Consider the following 19692-nt stretch of genomic DNA (forward strand, 5'->3'; position numbering starts at 1 on the left):
CTGCTCTGAGAGCCCACAGGCCCAGGCTGTTCTCCCGGGATCTCCTCCTGATGTCTGCCTGGGCATCTCCAGGCTGCCTCACCGTGGCAGCTGACTGCCCTCCACTCCCTCCTCCGGAGCCCACCTCACATGGAGTCCTGGGCCCAGCACCTCCCCCACTCCTCCACCCACCTTCACTTTCCATGCTGGGGTTTGCCCCTTCCCAGGTTGATTGACAGTGGAATGTCCAATTCCTCCAGGAAAACCCCAGCCCCGACCCAGACTCCCAGAACCAGTAATCAGAGACACCAGTTTATTTTCTAGAATCTAGAATCTAGAAGCAGCCACTTCCTGCTTCAGAAAAAGGTGGGACCTACACATCCCTCTGGCCAGCTTCCCACGCCCAGTCCCCCCTGCCCCGTCATGTGTGAGTGTGTGCGTGAGAGACTCTGTGCTTGGATGGGGACACACAGAAACACACACACACACACTCGAAAATAAGTGATTTTCAGGACTGGTGCAGCTACACTTTTATGAAAGAAACATAATGCCAGAGATGCAGCAATGCCCACTTATCAAAGGACCCTCTGCAGTGCCAAGCTTCTTGAGCTCCCTGGAGGGTCTTGGCTCTTGGATCGCTAACAGGACCCATCAAGGTGATTCTCCCCCTTCTGGGCACATGATTGATTGTACTTCCTGGGCCCTCCTGCTTGGGTGAGGTTGTGTGACTAATTCTGGCCCGGAGTCGTGAGCAGGAGGGAAGTGATCACTTCTGGCCTGAGGCGGTTCGTTGCTGGGCGAGACTCTCCCAGTTCTGCTTTCCCCACCTCTGTGTTAAGGTAAAGCTTCCCACAGTCTGAGTCCCTGAGAACCCCTCACCAACTGTGATGTACACGCAGTGGGCAATTTGGGGACCTGGGGGTCCTGTTACCTCAACATCACCTAACCAAGCCTGACTGACAGACCACACCACGCCACTCCCGCTACCGCCCAGCAGCAGTCTCTGCAGAAGGGATTTTGGTCAAGCACAGAGCCCACGTTATGAAGTCCAGCTCCAAGGGGAGAATCATGGGAAATCTCTTTCCCTCTCCTATCGCTAGCTTCAGAGCTTATGGCCTTTTCCTTGTTTAACTGCAACGATTATAGTAATAGCTGCCATTTATTGATTATTTACTATGTGCAGGCACAGGGCTAGGCTTTTTACATATAGTACACCATATACTCTTCCAGGCACTCACCAACATCATCAATCGCCTAACTGGTAGTCCGATGGATATTTAGTGATCCTCCCTGATACCTCTGTGGCCTGTCTCCCTGCCGACCCCACCCTCTTTTTCCCCCTCTTCTCCTTTCTATGTGCCTGGTGCTGGAGCTAGAGCAGTGAATCAGACTGACACAGCCCTGCCCTCTGGAGCTTAAAGTCTAGTGAGGGAGACAGAGGAGTGGGCAGGCGATCGCCCCTTAGTGTCATAAGAGCTAAAATGATGCTAAGATTAGGAGGTCTACGGACCCTTTGGAGGGAGCCCATAACCCAGCCTGGCAAGGTCAGGGACCTGAAGAATGGGTAGGTGAAGATGAGAAGAAAGAACGATCCAGACAGAAGAGACAGCATTTGCAACGGCTTGGAGATTGGAGGCTGGTTCAAGGCAGTAGATAAGTGGGGCTGGGAGCTGAGCAGAGAATGTGCAGAGACGAGGCTGGAGAGTTAACCCAGAGCAGATCGTGTGAGAACTGAAAAAGCTCCAGCCAGAAGTGGAGTCATTGAAAGGCTGTGAGCCAGGGAACTAATGAGTTCAAATTTGCAACTGAGAATGATCCCTGAGTCTCAGTTCCCTCATGTATAAAATGGGGATAATAATAGCACAATAGAGCTGTCTGGAGAAGTAAATGACATAATGCATGCAAACAGGGCTTGGCACATAGGTTAATATTCATTCAGCCAAGAGTCCCTTCCATCGTGAAGCCTTGCACAGGCTCTGTGTTGGCCATAATCACATTCTGTTAGAACTATTTATTTACTTATGTAGCTATCTCCCAAACTGATAAATGAAATGATCGAGGGGAAAGACCGTGTCTTAATCCTATATATATTCCCTGTTCCCAGCGCAAAACTTGGCACATATTAGGCACTTGGTAAGTGCCAGCCAAGGACCCGACAGCAAAGAGCCAAAACATCAAAGGGGCGAGTCAGAGGACCGGACGTACCTTGTTTGACCACAAGAGGGCGCGCTACGTTCCTACAGGAGAGCCGGGGCTGCTGGGGACCGGCGGGCTCGGCGCCCAGGACAAATCACCTTTTAGAACCTTTCTCTAAGGAAGCCCAGGGCGGAGAAGGTTGCTTTCTCAGGTCCAATGAGCTAGAGAATAATAAAATAAAAGTGTTTTGAAAACTGCACTCGTAGGACGGATGGTAGCGGCGGCCTCCAGCGCCATAAGTCGTTAGTTAGGGTTTTGACTCAGTGTTTGTCAACTGGAAAAGCAAAGTGCCGCCTTTTCCTGAGCGGCTTGGATCCTCGTGAAAGTGGGTGGGCTGCACGTCTCTATGAGGGATTAGCACAGGCTTGCATCTTGATCCCGAAGTTTGCAAGCATTCACAGTCCGAGTCACTATCATCCGGCCTGGGAACCCACCCGACGCCCTGAGCGAGAGCAGGGAGGGATTGTGACAGGTGAAACAGGCCCCTTTGGGAGAAGGAGATTCGTGGAAGGCTCCCCGGCCAGATTCGGGGACCGCAAGTGAAGGAGACTCGGGGAGGAGCGCGGAGAGCAAGGAGTGGGAGAGGCAGAGGCCTAACGGGCCTCCGGGGAGGGAGGGGTTAACCCGGGCTCAGCCCCAGGAGGCGGGGGCGGAGCGACGGCTGGGAGGCGGGCTCTCGGCGCGGCCTCTCGCAAACAACAGGCCGCCGGGGCAAACAAGGGGTTAAGGGGGCGGGCCCGAGGGAAGCCACGTGCCGGGGCGAGGCGCTATTGGCTCTCCCGGAGTTGTTTGTGAGCGGCCATTGGCGACGTTGGGGCGGCGCGACGAGCCGATTGGCCGGGGCCGGGGAGGGCCGTCGGGGCCGGGGAGGGGAGGAGGCGGCCGGACCGCGTCGCTGGGCCGGGCTGGGCCGGGCCGAGCCGAGCGGCAGCGCTACCCGCGTGGGGACCGGAGCCGGAGCCGGAGCCGGAGCCGGAGCCCGAGCCCGAGCCCGGCCGCCGCCGCCATGCGCTGGGTCCGCGCGCTGCTGAAGAATGCGTCCCTGGCAGGGGCGCCCAAGTACATCGAGCACTTCAGCAAGTTCTCCCCGTCCCCGCTGTCCATGAAGCAGTTTCTGGACTTCGGTACGGCGCGGGCGGGAGGCGGCTGGCCGTGGGGCCCGCGGGGGGCTGGGTGGGGTGAATGAGGGGTCTCTTAAGGAAGGATTAACGCGGAGGAGGAGAGGCCCTGAGTGACAGGGCAGGGGGCTTGGAGGGTCCAGGCAGGAACGGGTTAACGGGAGGCAGGGCCGGCAGGGCCTGAAAGGGTTAAGGTACCCCGGTTGGAGAGACTGTCACTGGGCTGTGATGGGAAGTGGGGGCATTGAGAAGGAGGGGTCCAAGGTGTCTTCCTGAGCTTTGCCAGGGATCTTGGAGAATAAGGGGCAGGGAGGGACTAGGGTGTCTCCAGGCTTAAAAGGTTAATGGGGCTTGTTCTGGTACCTCTAAGAGTGTGGGACTGAGAGGAAACACGCGGAGGGGGCGGGGCGGGAGTCGGGGGGGGGGGAGGGCGGGGGGGTGGTGGATGCTGGTGGGAGAGTTACAGTTGGGTTGGGAGGTGCAGCCTCCTGGAAGGAGACCTGATCTGGGCACCAAGGAGTCAGTTGGGGGAGGGGGCTCTTTCAGAACATACCAAAAGGAGAGAGGCCCCTGACCAGTGTATGGCCACCCACTGAAGGAGCTGGCCCCCAGCTGTCTCAGTGGACAAGGACACTTGAAGATCAAATCTGCTCCGGCCTGGCCGCCTGTACCCTGCTGGGCAGGGTCTGGGGCACCATGAGGTGGAGTCAGGTGGCTTGTACCCACCCTTGGCTGCCCCTGGGTTCCTGGGCCAGGATCACCCACCACTGGCGTTGTGGGGGTGGCTCTAGAGCAGGAGCAAGGCTGTGCCAGCGTGGTGACTGAGACAGGCATTGTGTGGGCCGTGTCTGTCCCCACGATATTTCCATGGTGCCAGCTGGGGATTAGGAGGGGATGTGCAGGTCTCTCTAGAGTAGAGGAGACAGTGGCTGGCTCAGGTTACAGCTGCGTCACTGATGGGAAGGGGCGGGGAGGTGGCAGTCAGGACACAGGGCCGCGTTCCAGGACTCGTTTCCCTGCCCCCTGCCCTGTTTGAGCTGCCTCCATGTAGGAAAGCCTCCTGGGCCCACTCCCAGCCACCAGCAGATGTCCAGTCCAGACTGGACCCCCATTACAGAAATGTCGGAACCGGGTGGGACTCACAGTAGAGTTTGGTCCACTTGCAGTACAGTGGGGGAAACTGAGACATGATGGGGACATGCCCTGAGTGGCAGCGTTGGAAGCAGAACCTGGCCTAGAAGCTAGGTCTCCTGACTCTGGGCCATGGCCTTGTTCAGTCCTCCACTTCCTCTTCATGTGAAGCCAGACCAGGGACCGAGGTATTTGTGTTCCCATCCTTGGGCCCTGTTTGCCTCACAAGTGGGCATTAATGCAGGGGTGACCCTACAGTGGGCATCAAGACTGGGCTGGGTGAAGAGGGCCTGGGCCAGAGCTGACGCTGGGACCCTGTAACTGTGGTGGTCCAGGCATAGCTCCCCTCAGCCAGAGCCCAGCCTCAGGAAGGGATGGACTCCCCAGGCTCCTCCTCCCACCTGCATCAACCTCCCCAGAGGGAGTGTCTCCTAGGAGGGAAAGAAAGAGAAGTGAGGTAACTTAGGCCAGAGGCAGCTCCATGTGGGCCTGGGAGTCGCCCTGTCCCCTGTGGTTGAAGCCAGGCAGGGTTCAGCTGTCAGCTGGGGATGGGGAGAGGATGCAGCCTCTCAGAGGGTTGGGCGGGGAGTGGTCGGAGCACTGCAGGGCGTTAGGACAGTTGACTTGCTCTGTACCCCTGGTCCCTTCTCTGAGCCCTCAGGAAATGAAGGATTTAGTTGAGCTGCCCCCTGAGATATCCTCTGGCTCTGATGGTTTGCGGCTCTGTGGGCTCACCTCTCTCTCGCCCACCAGGGTCCAGCAATGCCTGTGAGAAAACCTCATTCACCTTCCTCAGGCAGGAGCTGCCTGTGCGCCTGGCCAACATCATGAAGGAGATCAACCTGCTTCCCGACCGAGTGCTCAGCACCCCCTCGGTGCAGCTGGTACAGAGCTGGTGAGCAGGGGCTAGGTCCCCACACCTCTCCCTCCATTGCCAGATGCCTCTGGGCTCAGACATGGAGTCCCCATGCTCCCAGCAGCCTTGAGGGAGGCGAGGACAGAGGGGAAGCACAGGGACTCCGAGAGGCCAGGGAGCTGACAAAGTCAAGAGGAATGCTAGGCCAGAGCAGGGACTAAGACCAAGCTCCTAGCCTCCATGTCTGGGGGACAGCCCTACACTTACCACCTTCCTTTCTCTGGAAACCCAGGATCCACCCAGGAAATTGTTTTCTTAGCCAAAACCCCAAAAGAGACTAATGTCAGCATTCGCCACCAGCCCTGGTCCTGAAAACCCTTCCCCTGTTGGGTACTGTTTACCTGGGGCGAGTTTGTGGGAAACAGAGAGACAGGAAGAAAGAAATCTTCAAATTATATAATCCAAGCTACAAGTCAGACTGTTTTGGGTGTTGGAAAACATTCAAATAGACACAAGGATGGCACAGTCCCCACCCCAAAGTGGAGGGGCAGAGACCAAAAGTTTACCAAAAATGCAGAGCAGCAGTAGCGGAGGGAAAGGCTCAAAGTTCACTGAAGACCTCTGACCCCGGTTAAGTAACTGGATGACGTTAGCCCGTGGCCGGGCACAGGAAGAATAAACAAGAGTTTACTCTGTAACTGGGCACATAAATGGCTAATCGTGGTCTGTCTTCAGTGGCACCTGTGCGGAAATCTTTGCCAGTTCTTTAGCTGTGGTAGGTATGGCTGTGGTTTCCTGTCTGGTTCACGAGCTGCATCCACACCTGCTTTTGGCCCAGTGCCACGCTAGGTGCAGGAAAAAAGCAGCTGCTCCGGGGAGCCTGTGATCTCGTGGGGAGAATGGAAGAGGGTGAACTGAGTGCTACAAAGATAGTGGGAGGACTAGTGAGCTGCTGAAGTTTCCTTTTACTTACAGTAAGAACCAAAATATTATTTCAAAGTAACATTGCTTGGGGTTTTGTCCCCTAGTCGCAGAAGTATAACATGCTCACTTCTGTGTTTGGGAAACACGGGAAAGCGGATAGAAGAGAATACTGACCACTACCCTCCCCCCAGAACCAAACGCTGTTAAGGGTTTATTGGTGCCCTTCCAGCATTTTTTCTATGCATGGATATGCATATGCATGACTTATTCTAATTAAACGAGACATGGGAAGGAAAGTGTTTCACACACAAGGCCAGACACATAGCTGGTGCACAACGAGTGTGTATTGCATCAGAAAGTTGTGGGGAAGTTGCAGTGGACACATAAAGGAGGTGATGTGTCCCTTGGCCTTACAGGGTGCCTGTGTGAACCTGAACCTAGAAAGAAGGGAAGGGCATTCCAAACCAAAGGAACTACTTGTGCCAAGATGTGGAGGCAGGTGAGGGCCCGGCTGGGGTGTCCGAGAACTGAGTTTGTGGATATAGTGCTGTTAGTGCAAGCTGTGAAGGTGAGAGGGGGCACGGAGGGCAGAGCCTAATTTCATGTAGCCCAACCAGATCACCCCTTGCTGGGCCCTGTCCCTCAGAGGTCCAGGACCTCTAAGCCAACCAGCAGTTCCTACCATGGGGCGCTGTGGAAGTCATGAGGGGGAGACAGAAGGTGCCATCTGTTCTCCCCACACCTCCTCTGGCTCTCTCCGGCTGATTGACCTGGCTGCCTCTCCAGCTGGTTCCTGACTCCAGGACAGGGCTTCCCAGGCCCCTCCCTGCACATTGTGTTCCTAAGAGAGCCAGGGGATGTGGGGAGGGCGGGCAGGGAGCTGCTGAACTGTCGTGACGCCCCCAGGCGTCCCAAGAGCCCCTCCGGAAGATAAGTTACTCATGTGGGAGCTTGCCCTGACTTAGTCTTCCCTCAAAGCTTGTAAGCAATGTCAAGCAACAACAGAAGGGTGTGAAGTTAGGCAGGAGAGAACATTTCCCAGTGCATGATTCAGCTTAAAGGAGAGCTGGCCAAGGGGTTGCCAGAGCGTCCTGACACGCTGAAGGGACAGCCTGCTGAGATCGTTTCCACAGAGTGGGCATCGGCTGCAGCAGGAGGGACGGAGGTCTGAAGGCAGGAAGGACTTCCTGACAGGGACGAGGTGGCCACCTGTGAAAGAGTGCAGACCTCCTTCTCCGGGAGAATGCCCCTGCCGGCTTGGATGATGGAGGCGGTGGAGGAGGGCAGGGTTTTACAAGAGGATGGGGACGACCTACCAGGGAGCCTGGCAGGAGAGCCACTAGCCTCAGAGTCTGATGAGTAAGGAGCAAAACCTCCCCTTTGGAAAACGGAGAAGTCCTGAACAGATGCTGTTAGTAGCGGTGGTCATGGTTAATGTGTGGTAATAGCTAATGGGGTTTCTACTCACCTGGGGAGAGGTTCTAGGCAAGAGTCACAGTTGGCAATTGGAGAGTCACTGGTTCTAAATAAAGCTGATGCATTATTTCCATTGGACAGAGTTGGTGGGGCCAGACTCTGTTTTGGAAGTGGCTGGAAGGACTTGGAAAGCCCTGGGTGTGGCATCAGCATACTTGACTTTGAGGCTTGGCTTCACTGCTTGCTAGACAGTTGATCCTTAGCCATCCCTATGGTCTCTCTGAGTCTCAGCCTCCTCTGCTGTACAATGGGAAGCCATTCTGTTTCTAGGTGGCACGTGCCCCTGATAGCTGTGAAATTGTGTGGAACTCTGTAAGCACAAGCGATGTGCCTACGCTTCTGGGCAGCAGCACCTCCAGGCCAAAGGTGATGTGGTTGTGGCCGAGGTTCGCTTTGACACCGTATCCCAATAGTGATGACAATGACGGAGCAGACAGACTTGAAGGGGCTGCTGTGTATCAGGCATTGTTCTCAGTGTGCCCGCATATTAACTCATTTCGCCTTCAGCATGACCTTACGAAGCAGGCCTCGTTACCATCCCCATTTTATAGATGAAGAAACTGACGTTTGGAGAGGTTAAGGAACTTATCTGAGGTCACTCAGGAAGTCAGTGGGAGAGCCAGGCTTCCAGCCCAGGCTGTGTAATCTGCAGGCTGCATTCTTGGAGGGAAAGGAAAGTGCTGGGACAGTGGCCTGGCATCAAAGAGTTCGCATCTCCCAGTGCAGGTCAGTGGGAAAGTGGGATGCACCCTACAGAAATCTGACAGCTGCTGTTGCTGGAGCACAGATGGGGTAACCTCGACTCCTCTCAACAGAGAAAGAGCCTGACGGAGGGTGTAGAGTCGGTGGGATGTGCTTCCAGAAAGCTGGGGGTTGAGTGAGAGTTGCAGAGTAGAATCAAATGACAGCAAGTCCCTCCTGTCACTAAACAGAGTCTTTGCGGGGGTTATAGGGAAGGGGGTGGGAGGTAGGATGGCTGACCCCTTCTCATGAACCTCCCTTGCTGGTCAGCAAGGTGTGTGGACTCCCCCAGCCTGTGGGCCCCCCACCCCCGCAGGAGCCAGTCCTCACCCTGTGAAGAGTGACCACCACCAGGGCAATGGCTCCAGGCACCCAGGGCCTGCTCCACGCCAGGCACAGGCTGGGGCTTTAGCCCAATGCACCCATTCACTCCCTCAGCCACCCCTGCAGGATCGGAGTAGAGACTTGACCTGCATCCTCTCTTCTAACCTGCACCACAGCCCCGCAGAATGCCCACTGCTGTGAGCCCATTTTACAGACGAGGACCTCAGTGGCTCAGGGGCCTCTTTAGGGCACAGCCAGCAATGGGACCTGAGTCTGCCTGGCTCAGGGCTCTTGGCCACCACCCCTCCACAGAGTGGCCTCCAGACTCAGGACACGTCTCTCATCTCTCCCCTTCTCACGTGCCATCACCTTGTTCACACCCCTTGTCTCCAGCGGCTGTCACACTGATGCACACGCCCACAGGCGCACAGACTTACACACACTCCCCACTTGCTCAGCACTCCCTCCTGCTCCCTCACAAGCCTGCACCCCCTCCCCTGTCACCCTCACACTCATTCCAACACACACACATCAGCTGCCTCTCCCCACATTCCACCCCTCCTGCCTCCCAAATCCACAGCTCTGGACTGGCTAGAAGGCCCCAGAAGGCCGGGTTTGGGACCACCACCTTACCCTGGGCCAGGGGCAGGAAGCTCGAGATCTCACCAAGGGAGTCTTGGGCCGCCTTGCTTACTGCTGTGGTCGGTAGGCCCAGGCCATCCCTCGGGTGTCATGTTGGGCCCCCGCTGCCTGTCTAAGGCTAGTTCTTTCTCTGGCCCTGGAAGGAGTGGGCCGCCCAGGAGCCAGCATCACTCCATCCCTGTTGTCTCTCCTTTAGGACCAAGATCTGGCCCAGGGTGAGAGCTGGTGTGCCAGGCCTCTGGGGGCTTCAGGCCAGGTCTGGGTCCTCTGGGAAGAGTCCTCCCTGTCTTCCCCTCTCCCTTCCGAGAGTGTGCCCAGACCGCTCCCCTGAAGGAGTGGCTCTGCAAGGGAGGCAGGCAGGGATTCCAACCCTGCCTCACGGGCCAGGAGCCCAAGGCCTGGGGCGGGCAGCTCTCCCATGCCTGTGCTGCCAGGCGCTGTCTCTTGTCAGTCCATCCTGGTGCCCTTTGCTCTGCTTCATTGGCCACGTGCCCAGGCCCCGTTTCTGCCCTCTAGGGTTCGTTAGGCAGCCACAGAGGGCGATGCCAGCAGCTAGAGCACTCACCATACCCCCGGGTGCTGGTATTCTGGCCGTGCCCCACTCCTGGCCAAGCACGGGCCAAGCCTGTCAGGGCCTCCCAGCTCTGCCCTGCTCCCTCCCTGCTTGCCCCTCGGGTCTTGGGAGGGAGTTCGAGGGCCCCTACTCTCCAGCTGGTCTCCTCCTTTTCCTCTCTCTACCTACCTCCTCGCCCCCCGTCCCCTCTCCCTCCAAGAATCGTGTGAGCATGAAGCTGTATCATGGGCATGGATAGGGGACAAGGGGTTTGGAGTCCCACAGGCCTGCGAGAGAGAACCCCTGCTCTGCACGTTAACTTCCTCGTCTGTAAAACTGGTCTAGCGGTAGTGCCCACCCCACAGGGTAATCGTGGAGGTTAAAGTCAGGGAGGAGGTTAGCACAGAGCAGAGCCCTGGCACAAGGCTGGTACCCAGTAAATGCTGGCTGTTAACACCATCAACATCAGGAGCGTCACTGTTAGGACCAGTGTAGACGGTGAGCAGCTGGCCTTGTGGTATAGACTTGGAATCAGACAGACCTGGGTTAGAATCCCAGCACCACTGCTTACTGTGTGGCCCAGGGTATGTCACCTGCCCTCTCTGAGCTGGTTCCCTTGTCTGCAAAAGGGTAAAATACTGTGTGCTCACCCAGGCTGCTGGGAGAGGGCAGACCCTGTGTAGCCTCAGCACAGGCGGCACTGACGGTCACTGCGTAAGTGCTGGCTGTTATCAGACTCCAGGGAGACTGAGGGGAGGCCTTAGAAGCGCCGCTCTGGTTGTCTGCTGGGGCTGCAGGGATGGGGAGGCAGAGGGGCAGAGCTGATCTCTCCTGCTGTCTCCCCCAACCCCCCATCAGTGATGACGCCACCTCCTGCGGGCGCTGTGCTGGGCCTGGGTGGGGAAGGCAGGCCGGGAGCACCAGGGCTGGGACGGCCCCATTCCTTCCATCCAAATATGGTGTGATCCAGAGCCTACAGCAGTACAACCAGGAGGAGGCTGTCAAGTGCTCCCCGGGGGCTCAGAGGATGCTCTCAGCTGCTGTCTATGTTGAGCCACTATTCATAACAAAAGCAAGCGTCTGGAGAGTGCTCACTGTGTGCCAGGCACTGTGCTAACTGTCACATTAATCCTCACCAAAACACAGTAATAGCAGTAGGTGCAAAAGCCCCCCCATTTTCCTGATAAGGAAACTCAGGTCCAGAGAGGTTCCACAGCTTAGCCAGGGCCACCCAGCTTGAAGTGGAGAAGCCAAGACTGGGAGTCGGCAGAGCCGGCTCCCGAGGCAGCTCTCACCCTCTTCTCTACTGTCTTAAGCCAGAGGAGGAAGATCGGCAGTCGGCAGGTGAAGGGGGGAGGGCGTTCGGGGCAGAGGGCACCTCAGGACTGGTGGGCTGAGCGACTGGAGCAGCCCCAGCCTGTACAGCGGCCGCGCTGGAGACTCCAGTCTTACATTATAGCGCTTCCCAGCTGTGGGCTGCTTCAGGCCTCAGCTGAGGGGCCTGTGCAGTAGGGCTAATTCCTCACCCAGGAATGCTCCTGCTGTGATGGGGCCTGTTCTAGAGCTCCTCAGGGCCCTCAGCAGCCCCTCCTTCCGCCAGAGACAGGGCTGGGCATGCCCACCCCACCCCCCCGGGGCCTTTGCACCCACCACTGAAAATCCAGTTCCTTAGGTAGATCACCCAGTCCTGGTGTCCAGCCCGGAACCGCCCAGCCCAGAGTCGGGGGTGTGAGGCTGTCATCTCCAAGCCCCTTCCGAGACTACTATTCTTGCATTCCAAAGCAAAGGTGTTCTAAGGGGACCAACAAATTAGAGATTTTCTTGCATAACTTGCTGTGTTGTCAGGGCAACTCAACATACAGATGAAATGGAGTGAGAGAAATTGTGCTACAGCTTGTCGACCGGTGCAGCTCTGTGTGGTGCCCACAGTGGGGGCAGAACAAGAATGAGGGCAGCCGAGTTGAGTGGAAAGGGGGCCTGGCCTGGCGCCGCCTGGAGCTGAGGCGATGTCCCCCCACCCCCACCCCTTGTACACAGGTATGTCCAGAGTCTCCTGGACATCATGGAGTTCCTGGACAAGGACCCCGAGGACCATCGTACCCTGAGCCAGTGAGTAAAGGCCCTGGTTGGGGGCAGGAGGGCAGGTGCAAGCAAGGGGCACCCTGGGTCATAGCCCCCAGGGCAGAAATGCCAGTAGGCTGGAAGAAATGACCCCTGCCCTCAGGGATATCCAGTCTGAGGGAGGAAACAGACTCTGCTTCAGGGAGCCTAAGTCTGGTGGGAAAGGCACAGCCGCCATTCTCAGGGAGGCCCCTGTCCTCAGTGCGCCCTGAGTCTAATGGGGGGAGCCAGGCCCCATCCCTGGGGAGCTCCCAGGCCACTAGGCAGCAGTGGGAGATTCAGCGTGGTCTTCGGGAGGAGTAGGGAGGGCGCTGTGTGTCCATCATCAGGTTGGGAAGGGGTGAGTGGGTGAAGACACGTGGAGAGGAGGTCAGAAGCGGGGAGAGTCTGAGGGTGTCCCCAGGACTGGGACTGGGTGGGGGCCAACATCTGCCCCTCCTCACAGGTTCGCTGAAGCCCTAGTCACCATCCGGAACCGCCACAATGACGTGGTGCCCACCATGGCGCAGGGCGTGCTAGAGTACAAGGACACCTACGGCGATGACCCTGTCTCCAACCAGAACATCCAGTACTTCCTGGACCGCTTCTACCTCAGCCGCATCTCCATCCGCATGCTCATCAACCAGCACAGTGAGCCAGGGCCATGAGGGGTGGTGTAGGGGGATCAAGGGCAACGCTGAAATGTGTTGTTTTAAATGTCTACAGAATGCCAAATTATGTCACCTTTTTAAAAAGTGTTCAGTGTAGTATTCATAAAACTCATTACGTTCGGAAACAGGTTGTTTAGAGTTTTTTATTCCAGGAGTATTCACTATGCTTGTTGAGAAATCATAGCCAATCGAAAATTAAATGAATTCCTCACACTCAAGTAATTTAAAACATGAGATGGTAAAAATTATGTTTAAACGGTATAGCAAAAGAGAAGGAATGAATGTGATGTGGGATGTGATGTGGGATGAGCCCTCTGAGAAGAAGAAAGCTTCAAGCCTGCAAAGGTCCAAAAGTGGCCTGAGCCAGGGATGGAGGGGTCAGGGGTCAGGTGTCAGGGGAGGGAGGGCACAAGGGTGGGGAGGGGGTGCAGTTTTAGGGCTAGAGGCAATCAATATGGAGGTAGAGAGCTGGAGAGCCCTGGGGAAGAGGTAGAGATGGGGCAGGCCAACAGCCCCCTCCTTCCCGTCCGCCTGCAGCCCTGATCTTTGACGGCAGCACCAACCCAGCCCACCCCAAACACATCGGCAGCATTGACCCCAACTGCAACGTCTCCGAGGTGGTGAAAGGTAAGCATCCCCACGGTGCCTGGCCTATAGAGGGACCCCGTGACCCCTCCAAGCTTCCCTGGCCAGAAGGTGACCCATTCCCCAGTGGGTGGGGGCCACATCCCCATGGATTTAATGTTGGTGATGGCCAGTGTCGGTGCCAAGAGCACTGCCTGCTGGGTGGGCCACCCGATTCCCTGAATGGCCCCTCTGTTCCCTCAGATGCCTATGACATGGCCAAGCTCCTGTGTGACAAGTATTACATGGCCTCACCTGACCTGGAGATCCAGGAGATCAATGGTGAGTGAGCGAGACTGTGTGGATGTGTGTGTATGTCTGTCTAAGGGCTGGGGATATGGGGAGAAAGACGAGATAGGGAATCAGGAAATGAACTGTTACCTGGATGGGGGAGAAGCAGAGTTATTGTATTGTTATTATTAATTTGATAAATATTTATTAAGCAGTAAATACAACAGGCAAGGTCCCCATTCCCATGGAGCTTACATTCTTGGTGCTGGGGAGGTTGGGGAATGGGGCCTTTAACCAATGAACAAATAAATATAAACAAGATAATTTCAGATCATGATGAGTGGCAGGAAGGAAATAAAATGTGGTAACGTGACAGTGATGGGGAAGAATGGTATATTAGATGGGATATCAGTTTGGCTGCCTTCCCAGAATCCAAATAACAGGGGCTTAATTAAGGGAGAGGTTTCCCTCTTTGCAGCCCCTGGGTGGAATGGTCAAAGCTGGCTACCCACCCTTACGTCTCAGTTCCAGCCTGGAGAAGGGGAAAGAAGATATGGAAGGCAGGGCTCAGCCGTAGAACACATCACTTCCCTAAGTCCTGGCCACCCCAGCTGCAAGGGAGGCTGGGAATTTAGTCTCTAGCTGGGCACCCATGTGTCCAGTTAAAACGTTAGGGGAGGGAGGTGTCCATGACCAAAAGAAGAAGGATGAATGGATACAAGAGAATGGGTACAGGGGTCCCACTTTGGATGGGGTAGTCAAGGACCAGAAAGAGCAGTGTGGCGGATGACAGGTTGGAGAGAGAGGCTGCGGCATCAGGGCCCATGGGCCGTGGACAGGAATTGGGATTTTGAATGCACTGGGAGCCACTGGAGGGTTTGAAGCACAGTAATGACAGAGTGCAACTTGCATTCTAAAGATAATTAGAGGTTGGAGGAGGCAGGAGAGGACACAGGAAGACCACTGGAGGTTACTGTAGGAATCCAGGCAAGGGGAAGGGAAGACAGCAGAGATGGAAAGAAGGGGGTGGGTTTGATAAATGTCTTGGAGGTAGGGATATAAAGGAAAGGAGGATCAGGGACCTGGGAGGTATCTCCATCCTTTCCCTCACCCACCTGCTCCTCAGCCAGCCCCAGCCTGTGTGCTAGAAATCCAAGATGTCTCATGCCTCTGTACCTGGTAGTCACCCTGCCCACATCCTAATTTTCCCTTAAGCCCAGTTTAAGTCCAGCTCCTCCGAAAAGCCTCCCCAGACCTCCTGGACAAGACAGTTAGGCCCCCGTCTGTCCCAGGTATACCTCTGTGTTGCACTGTTTGAATTACTTGGAGGCAGAGACCAAAGGGTGCAGACAGGCCACTTTGCTTCAGTGTCCCCAGAGTCAAGCCCGGGGCCTGGCACACAGCTCTGGGTACAACACCGAATGTGAAAGTCAGTTGTGTGTTTCTCTGTCTGGATTTGAATTTCTGCGAGAATTGGGCTAAATCTTGCTCATCTTTATGTTCCCCTGCCCAGCACCACTCCTGAGATTCGTTCATTCATTGATCCATTGTACATTTATTGAGCTCCTGCTACATGCAAAGCTCTGTGCCAGGCACTAGGAAAAGACACACAGTCCCTACCACCAAGAAAATCTCCAGGCTAGAGTGATTCTTGGGGAGCAGGATGCTGGTGTCAGAATCATCCGGGAAGCATCCCTCTCCCCTCCCCACTAGGTGAAAAGCTCTCCAGGGGATTCTGTATCCAGATGAATGCTAGTAGGCTGGATATAAGATGGATAGATACTATTTGAATGGATGAATGATGGATAGACAAGCAGTGGATGAATAGAACGGATGGGGTGGATATTGGAGAGATGTACTCTATGAATGAATGGATAGATGAGGATAGATGTTTGAAGAGATGCATAGTTGGATGGTTGAATGGACATTGGATGGATGGTAGAGGAATTAATGGATACAATGGGTAAATGGATGGATGGACAGACGGACATTTGTATAATTGGATTCTGTATGGATAGATAAGTGGTTGAATGGACACTGAATGAATGGATCAATGGATGAATGAATGCTGGATGAATGGATGAACAGATAGATGGACATAGATGGGTGTTGAATGCTGGGGGCTAGATGCTATGTGAATGAATGTTGAATGGTGATGAACTCTTGACAATTTCCTGATTGCTGGTCTTGACTTGCTTGGCAGCAACCAACTCCAAACAGCCAATTCACATGGTCTATGTCCCCTCCCACCTCTACCACATGCTTTTTGAACTCTTCAAGGTGAGGAGGCTGGGAGATGGTCCTTTATAGAGGGTGGGGGACGGTTAGGGCTAGGCTTCTCTCACTCATCTCTTACCTCTTTCCCTCCCCAGAATGCCATGCGAGCAACTGTGGAAAGCCACGAATCCAGCCTCACTCTCCCACCTATCAAGGTCATGGTGGCTTTGGGCGAGGAAGATCTGTCCATCAAAGTATATGACCCTTAACTTTGGGGGCCAGAGAGCAGTGGGGTGGAGACGTCCCTCCTGTCAGGAGATGGGCTTGGGAAAGACCCTGGGGATGGGGAAGACCATGGGTCAGGGGTGTCAAGGGGTGTGGGGGTGTGGAAAACTGAGGTCTGGAGAGCCCCTGACATGTCCCATCTCCCCCAGATGAGTGACCGAGGCGGGGGTGTCCCCTTGAGGAAGATTGAGCGACTCTTCAGCTACATGTATTCCACAGCACCCACCCCCCAGCTCGGCACTGGGGGAACCCCACTGGTGAGATGGCTTCACTCCAGTCCCCCTCCTACTTCCTGAAGGATGCCTGTCTGTCTTTTCCTCTCTTCTCATCAAGTTGTCACTCTTCCCCCTCTCTCGTTTCCTTGTCTCTCGTGGTCTCTCCGTTCTTGGGCGGCTGTGTGTGACATCAGTCACCTCTCCCTGGTCTGGGCCACCCTGCTCCTCTGGTCTCCCCCTAGCCTGCACCCAACCTACTTATCTGTGCCTGTCTGTCTGTCTGTCTGTCTGTCACCTTTTCTCAATTCTCCCTCCTCCCAAACTTACCTTTCTCCTTGCGTTGTTCAACCTGCTGACATCTCCCTGCCCATTCCCAGTGGAGTAGTCAGGGCTAAGTTTGGGAAATAGAGATTCTGAGGAGCCCAGTGACCTGTCCAGACCCCCTGGCCACCAGGGCCGAGCTCCTCTTCCTGCCCCGCTGACTGTCCGCCGCCCCTGTACCTGCTCAGCCTTCTTCCCTCATCCCACACCCCATCTTGCCTTGGCGCTCTCCCTATCTCACATCCTCTCCTCACCCCAGTTCTGGGAATCCCCCTGCACAACTCCAGCTCAGCACTCCACACTCAGCACATGGGTGCCTGCAGCTCCAGGAGGCCCAGCACCAGCCTCCTAGCACGCCCCCTTCCTGTCCCCTTGCAGGCTGGCTTCGGGTACGGGCTCCCCATTTCCCGTCTCTATGCCAAGTACTTCCAGGGGGACCTGCAGCTCTTCTCCATGGAGGGCTTTGGGACAGACGCTGTCATCTATCTCAAGGTGAGGCCCCTGCCTGCAGAGCCCGGCTGCGGGGTTTGCCGACAGGGCGGCAGGACTGGCCTGTTGTTAGGTTTCCTTTCCATCCCTCCAGTCCTTTCCTGATTCCAGACTCAGAGAATCAGAGCAAAGCTACAGTTTCCTACCCTCCAGACACTCCCAGCATGGCAGACAATGTCAGGGGGTCCGTGTCCATGATTAAGACCCCTGTTCTGGGGACCCCTGACTTGTTAGATCCAGAAGGAAGCAGGGAAACTACAGAGATCTTGTCCTTCAGCTCAGGGGGGTACTGAGGCCCAGAGTTAGTGACCTTGTTCAAGGTTACACAGCTTGGCTTCTCCCTCTCCCTCCCTGACCCTGTGAGTGAGCAGCCTTCTTAAGTGGGAGGAACGAGACGTGGAAAGGATGGACCCTTTCATGGGTCTTCCTGGGCCGGGGTTACTTGCCACAGCCAGTGTCTGGCACCTGGCTGGGCTGACTCAGACATGGGGTCAGAGGTGTGGGCCACAATTGGTGGCCACCACAGCCCACCTTGCAGCAAGGGTGGTCTGCTGAGGAGTGAGCAAGGTGCAGGGACGTGGGAGAGGCTGACCCTGCTGCTCTCCAGGCCCTGTCCACGGACTCGGTGGAGCGCCTGCCTGTCTACAACAAGTCAGCCTGGCGCCACTACCAGACCATCCAGGAGGCTGGCGACTGGTGTGTGCCCAGCACGGAGCCCAAGAACACGTCCACGTACCGTGTCAGCTAGGGGCCGCCCCACTCCTCTGCACCTGAGAGGATGGACTGCGGTCTCCAGGACCGGCCACCATGGTGACCCTCCCCAGCATCCCCAGGTTGGGGGAGGCTCTCCCTGATGACCAGCTTCTGTCTGTGAAAATCACTGCGGTGCCCAGTCTGTGGTGACCCCTAAGTGCCAATCTCTGTCTCATGGAGACCCCTAGGTGGTCTCCCTGGTGTCCAATCTCTGTGGGCGATGCCTGAGGATTGGGGGATGTCTCCACCCTGATGGGGTATCCCAGAGTTATGTCGCCTCTCTGAGACCAGGGCTGCCACTTTTCTGCCAGGGGTCCGAGATCTCCCTCACTGCCCTCCATAGTCCTGGCCTTCCAAGCGGATGTGTTCCTGCTTGCCTTAGTCCCAAGCCTGCACAGGCATCCTGGCCCTGGTCCGGGGTCAGTGTTAGGAAGGGGTCAGATGCCCCTACATCTAGGGTAGTGGGTGGGAAAGGGGATGCACCCTTGGACCCCTGGTTGGGGACCTGGTCTTGCAGCCTCTCCCTCCACTCAGAGCTTTAAGGTCAAGGTTGGGAGGGAGGGAGTTCTCACCAGGGGCTCACCCCTAAAGTGGAGGAACCTGGGAGAACCCAGAGGTTCAAAGCCCTGCAGGCGGCCCCAGCAATGTTTCTGCCACCTCCCCAGCCCTTCTCCGGCATGTCTTCACGTGCACACGCCCACACAGCCCGCCTGAGCTCCAGACCCCAGCTCCCACTGTGCCCAACATGTGTGCCAGGGTGGCTCTCCCTAGAATGCTCTGTGTACATAGCTAGTTTTGTAGCCCTGAATTCCCCCACCCTGCCCCTCAGCACACAGGGGGTTAAAGTTGTGTGCTCCTCTGAGTGGCTGTGATGGTGACAGTGACATCCACAGTAAAGAGATCGAATGAGACTGCGGCCTGGCTGCTTTCCTGGGGGGAAGGAGATCCACACGTGCAAGTGCATGCAGGCTGCAGTCCCTGTGACCAACGTATGACGCGCTCGGGACACCCACCCAGCTCAGGACACAGCCCGGTGTGTACCACGAGTACCCCACCCCATAAAGCCATCCATTCAGAACACCGGACAGTGCAGCACCTGGTGACAGCCATGTCACCCCACCACACTTGGGGTACAGCAGAGCCTCCTGACCCAGCCCAGCCCCCCACTGGGGCAGACAGAAAGGTCAATGGCACGTCATTAGTGTTTATTGAAGTAAACTGAGTACCGCCTCCCCCCTTCACATGCAGGTGGGCACCCATATAGCCCCTGATAGCTTCAAGGACCTGGGTGCCATCCAGCCTCCCCACCGGTACCCCCACCAGGGCCAGATGCTGCCAGTGCCCCCATACCTGTTTCCCTCTGAAGCCCCTCTCCCAGCCTATATAGCAAGAGAAGTAAAAGGCTGAATCCCAGGGAGACAGGGGCTTGGCTATACCAGGGTGGCCCTCAGGCCCCAGCGCTGGGCAGGAATGAGGGAAATCAGCGTGCGTAGGGTCCTGTCCACCACTCCAGGCAGATGGGGGTGTGTGGTGCTTCTAAGCAGAGACGCCCTGGCCCCATCGGTACCTCTGGCCAATGCTCCCAAAGCTGGACTAGCTGCTGGCCAGTGCCATACCCGAACACTCCCTGCCTACAGTGATAGATGCCGTCTCTCCATGGGCTCCACCCCACCAAGGGGGCTGGCCCCACCCCTCCTTGGGGCCCAGCAAACCAGAGCCTGCACTGTCTGCCAGTTCCAGAGCCCACTGAGGCACCAACGGGAACCAAGGCAGATGGGGGAGGGCCGATGAACCGTTCCAGTCTAGTAGCGTCCAGGGGACCTCCTAGATTTTGCCTCTCTGCCTG

The 19692-nt window shown here is 56.3% G+C and overlaps 1 protein-coding gene across 1 annotated transcript; it reads left to right on the forward strand.

Annotated features, from left to right (window-relative positions):
- The first annotated feature begins 3040 nt into the window (after positions 1-3040).
- On the forward strand, positions 3041-18757 carry PDK2 (pyruvate dehydrogenase kinase 2). The gene is made up of 11 exons (XM_070562199.1): positions 3041-3299; positions 5178-5319; positions 11978-12049; positions 12507-12691; positions 13249-13338; positions 13540-13617; positions 15770-15846; positions 15939-16037; positions 16218-16325; positions 16983-17096; positions 17701-18757. The coding sequence occupies exons 1-11, from the start codon at positions 3182-3184 to the stop codon at positions 17839-17841; spliced, it is 1224 nt and encodes a 407-aa protein (XP_070418300.1). The 5' UTR covers positions 3041-3181; the 3' UTR covers positions 17842-18757.
- The last annotated feature ends 935 nt before the right edge of the window (positions 18758-19692 follow it).

This window comes from Equus przewalskii, chromosome 10 (assembly GCF_037783145.1).
Source record: "Equus przewalskii isolate Varuska chromosome 10, EquPr2, whole genome shotgun sequence".
In the NCBI taxonomy this organism is placed as follows: domain Eukaryota; kingdom Metazoa; phylum Chordata; class Mammalia; order Perissodactyla; family Equidae; genus Equus; species Equus przewalskii.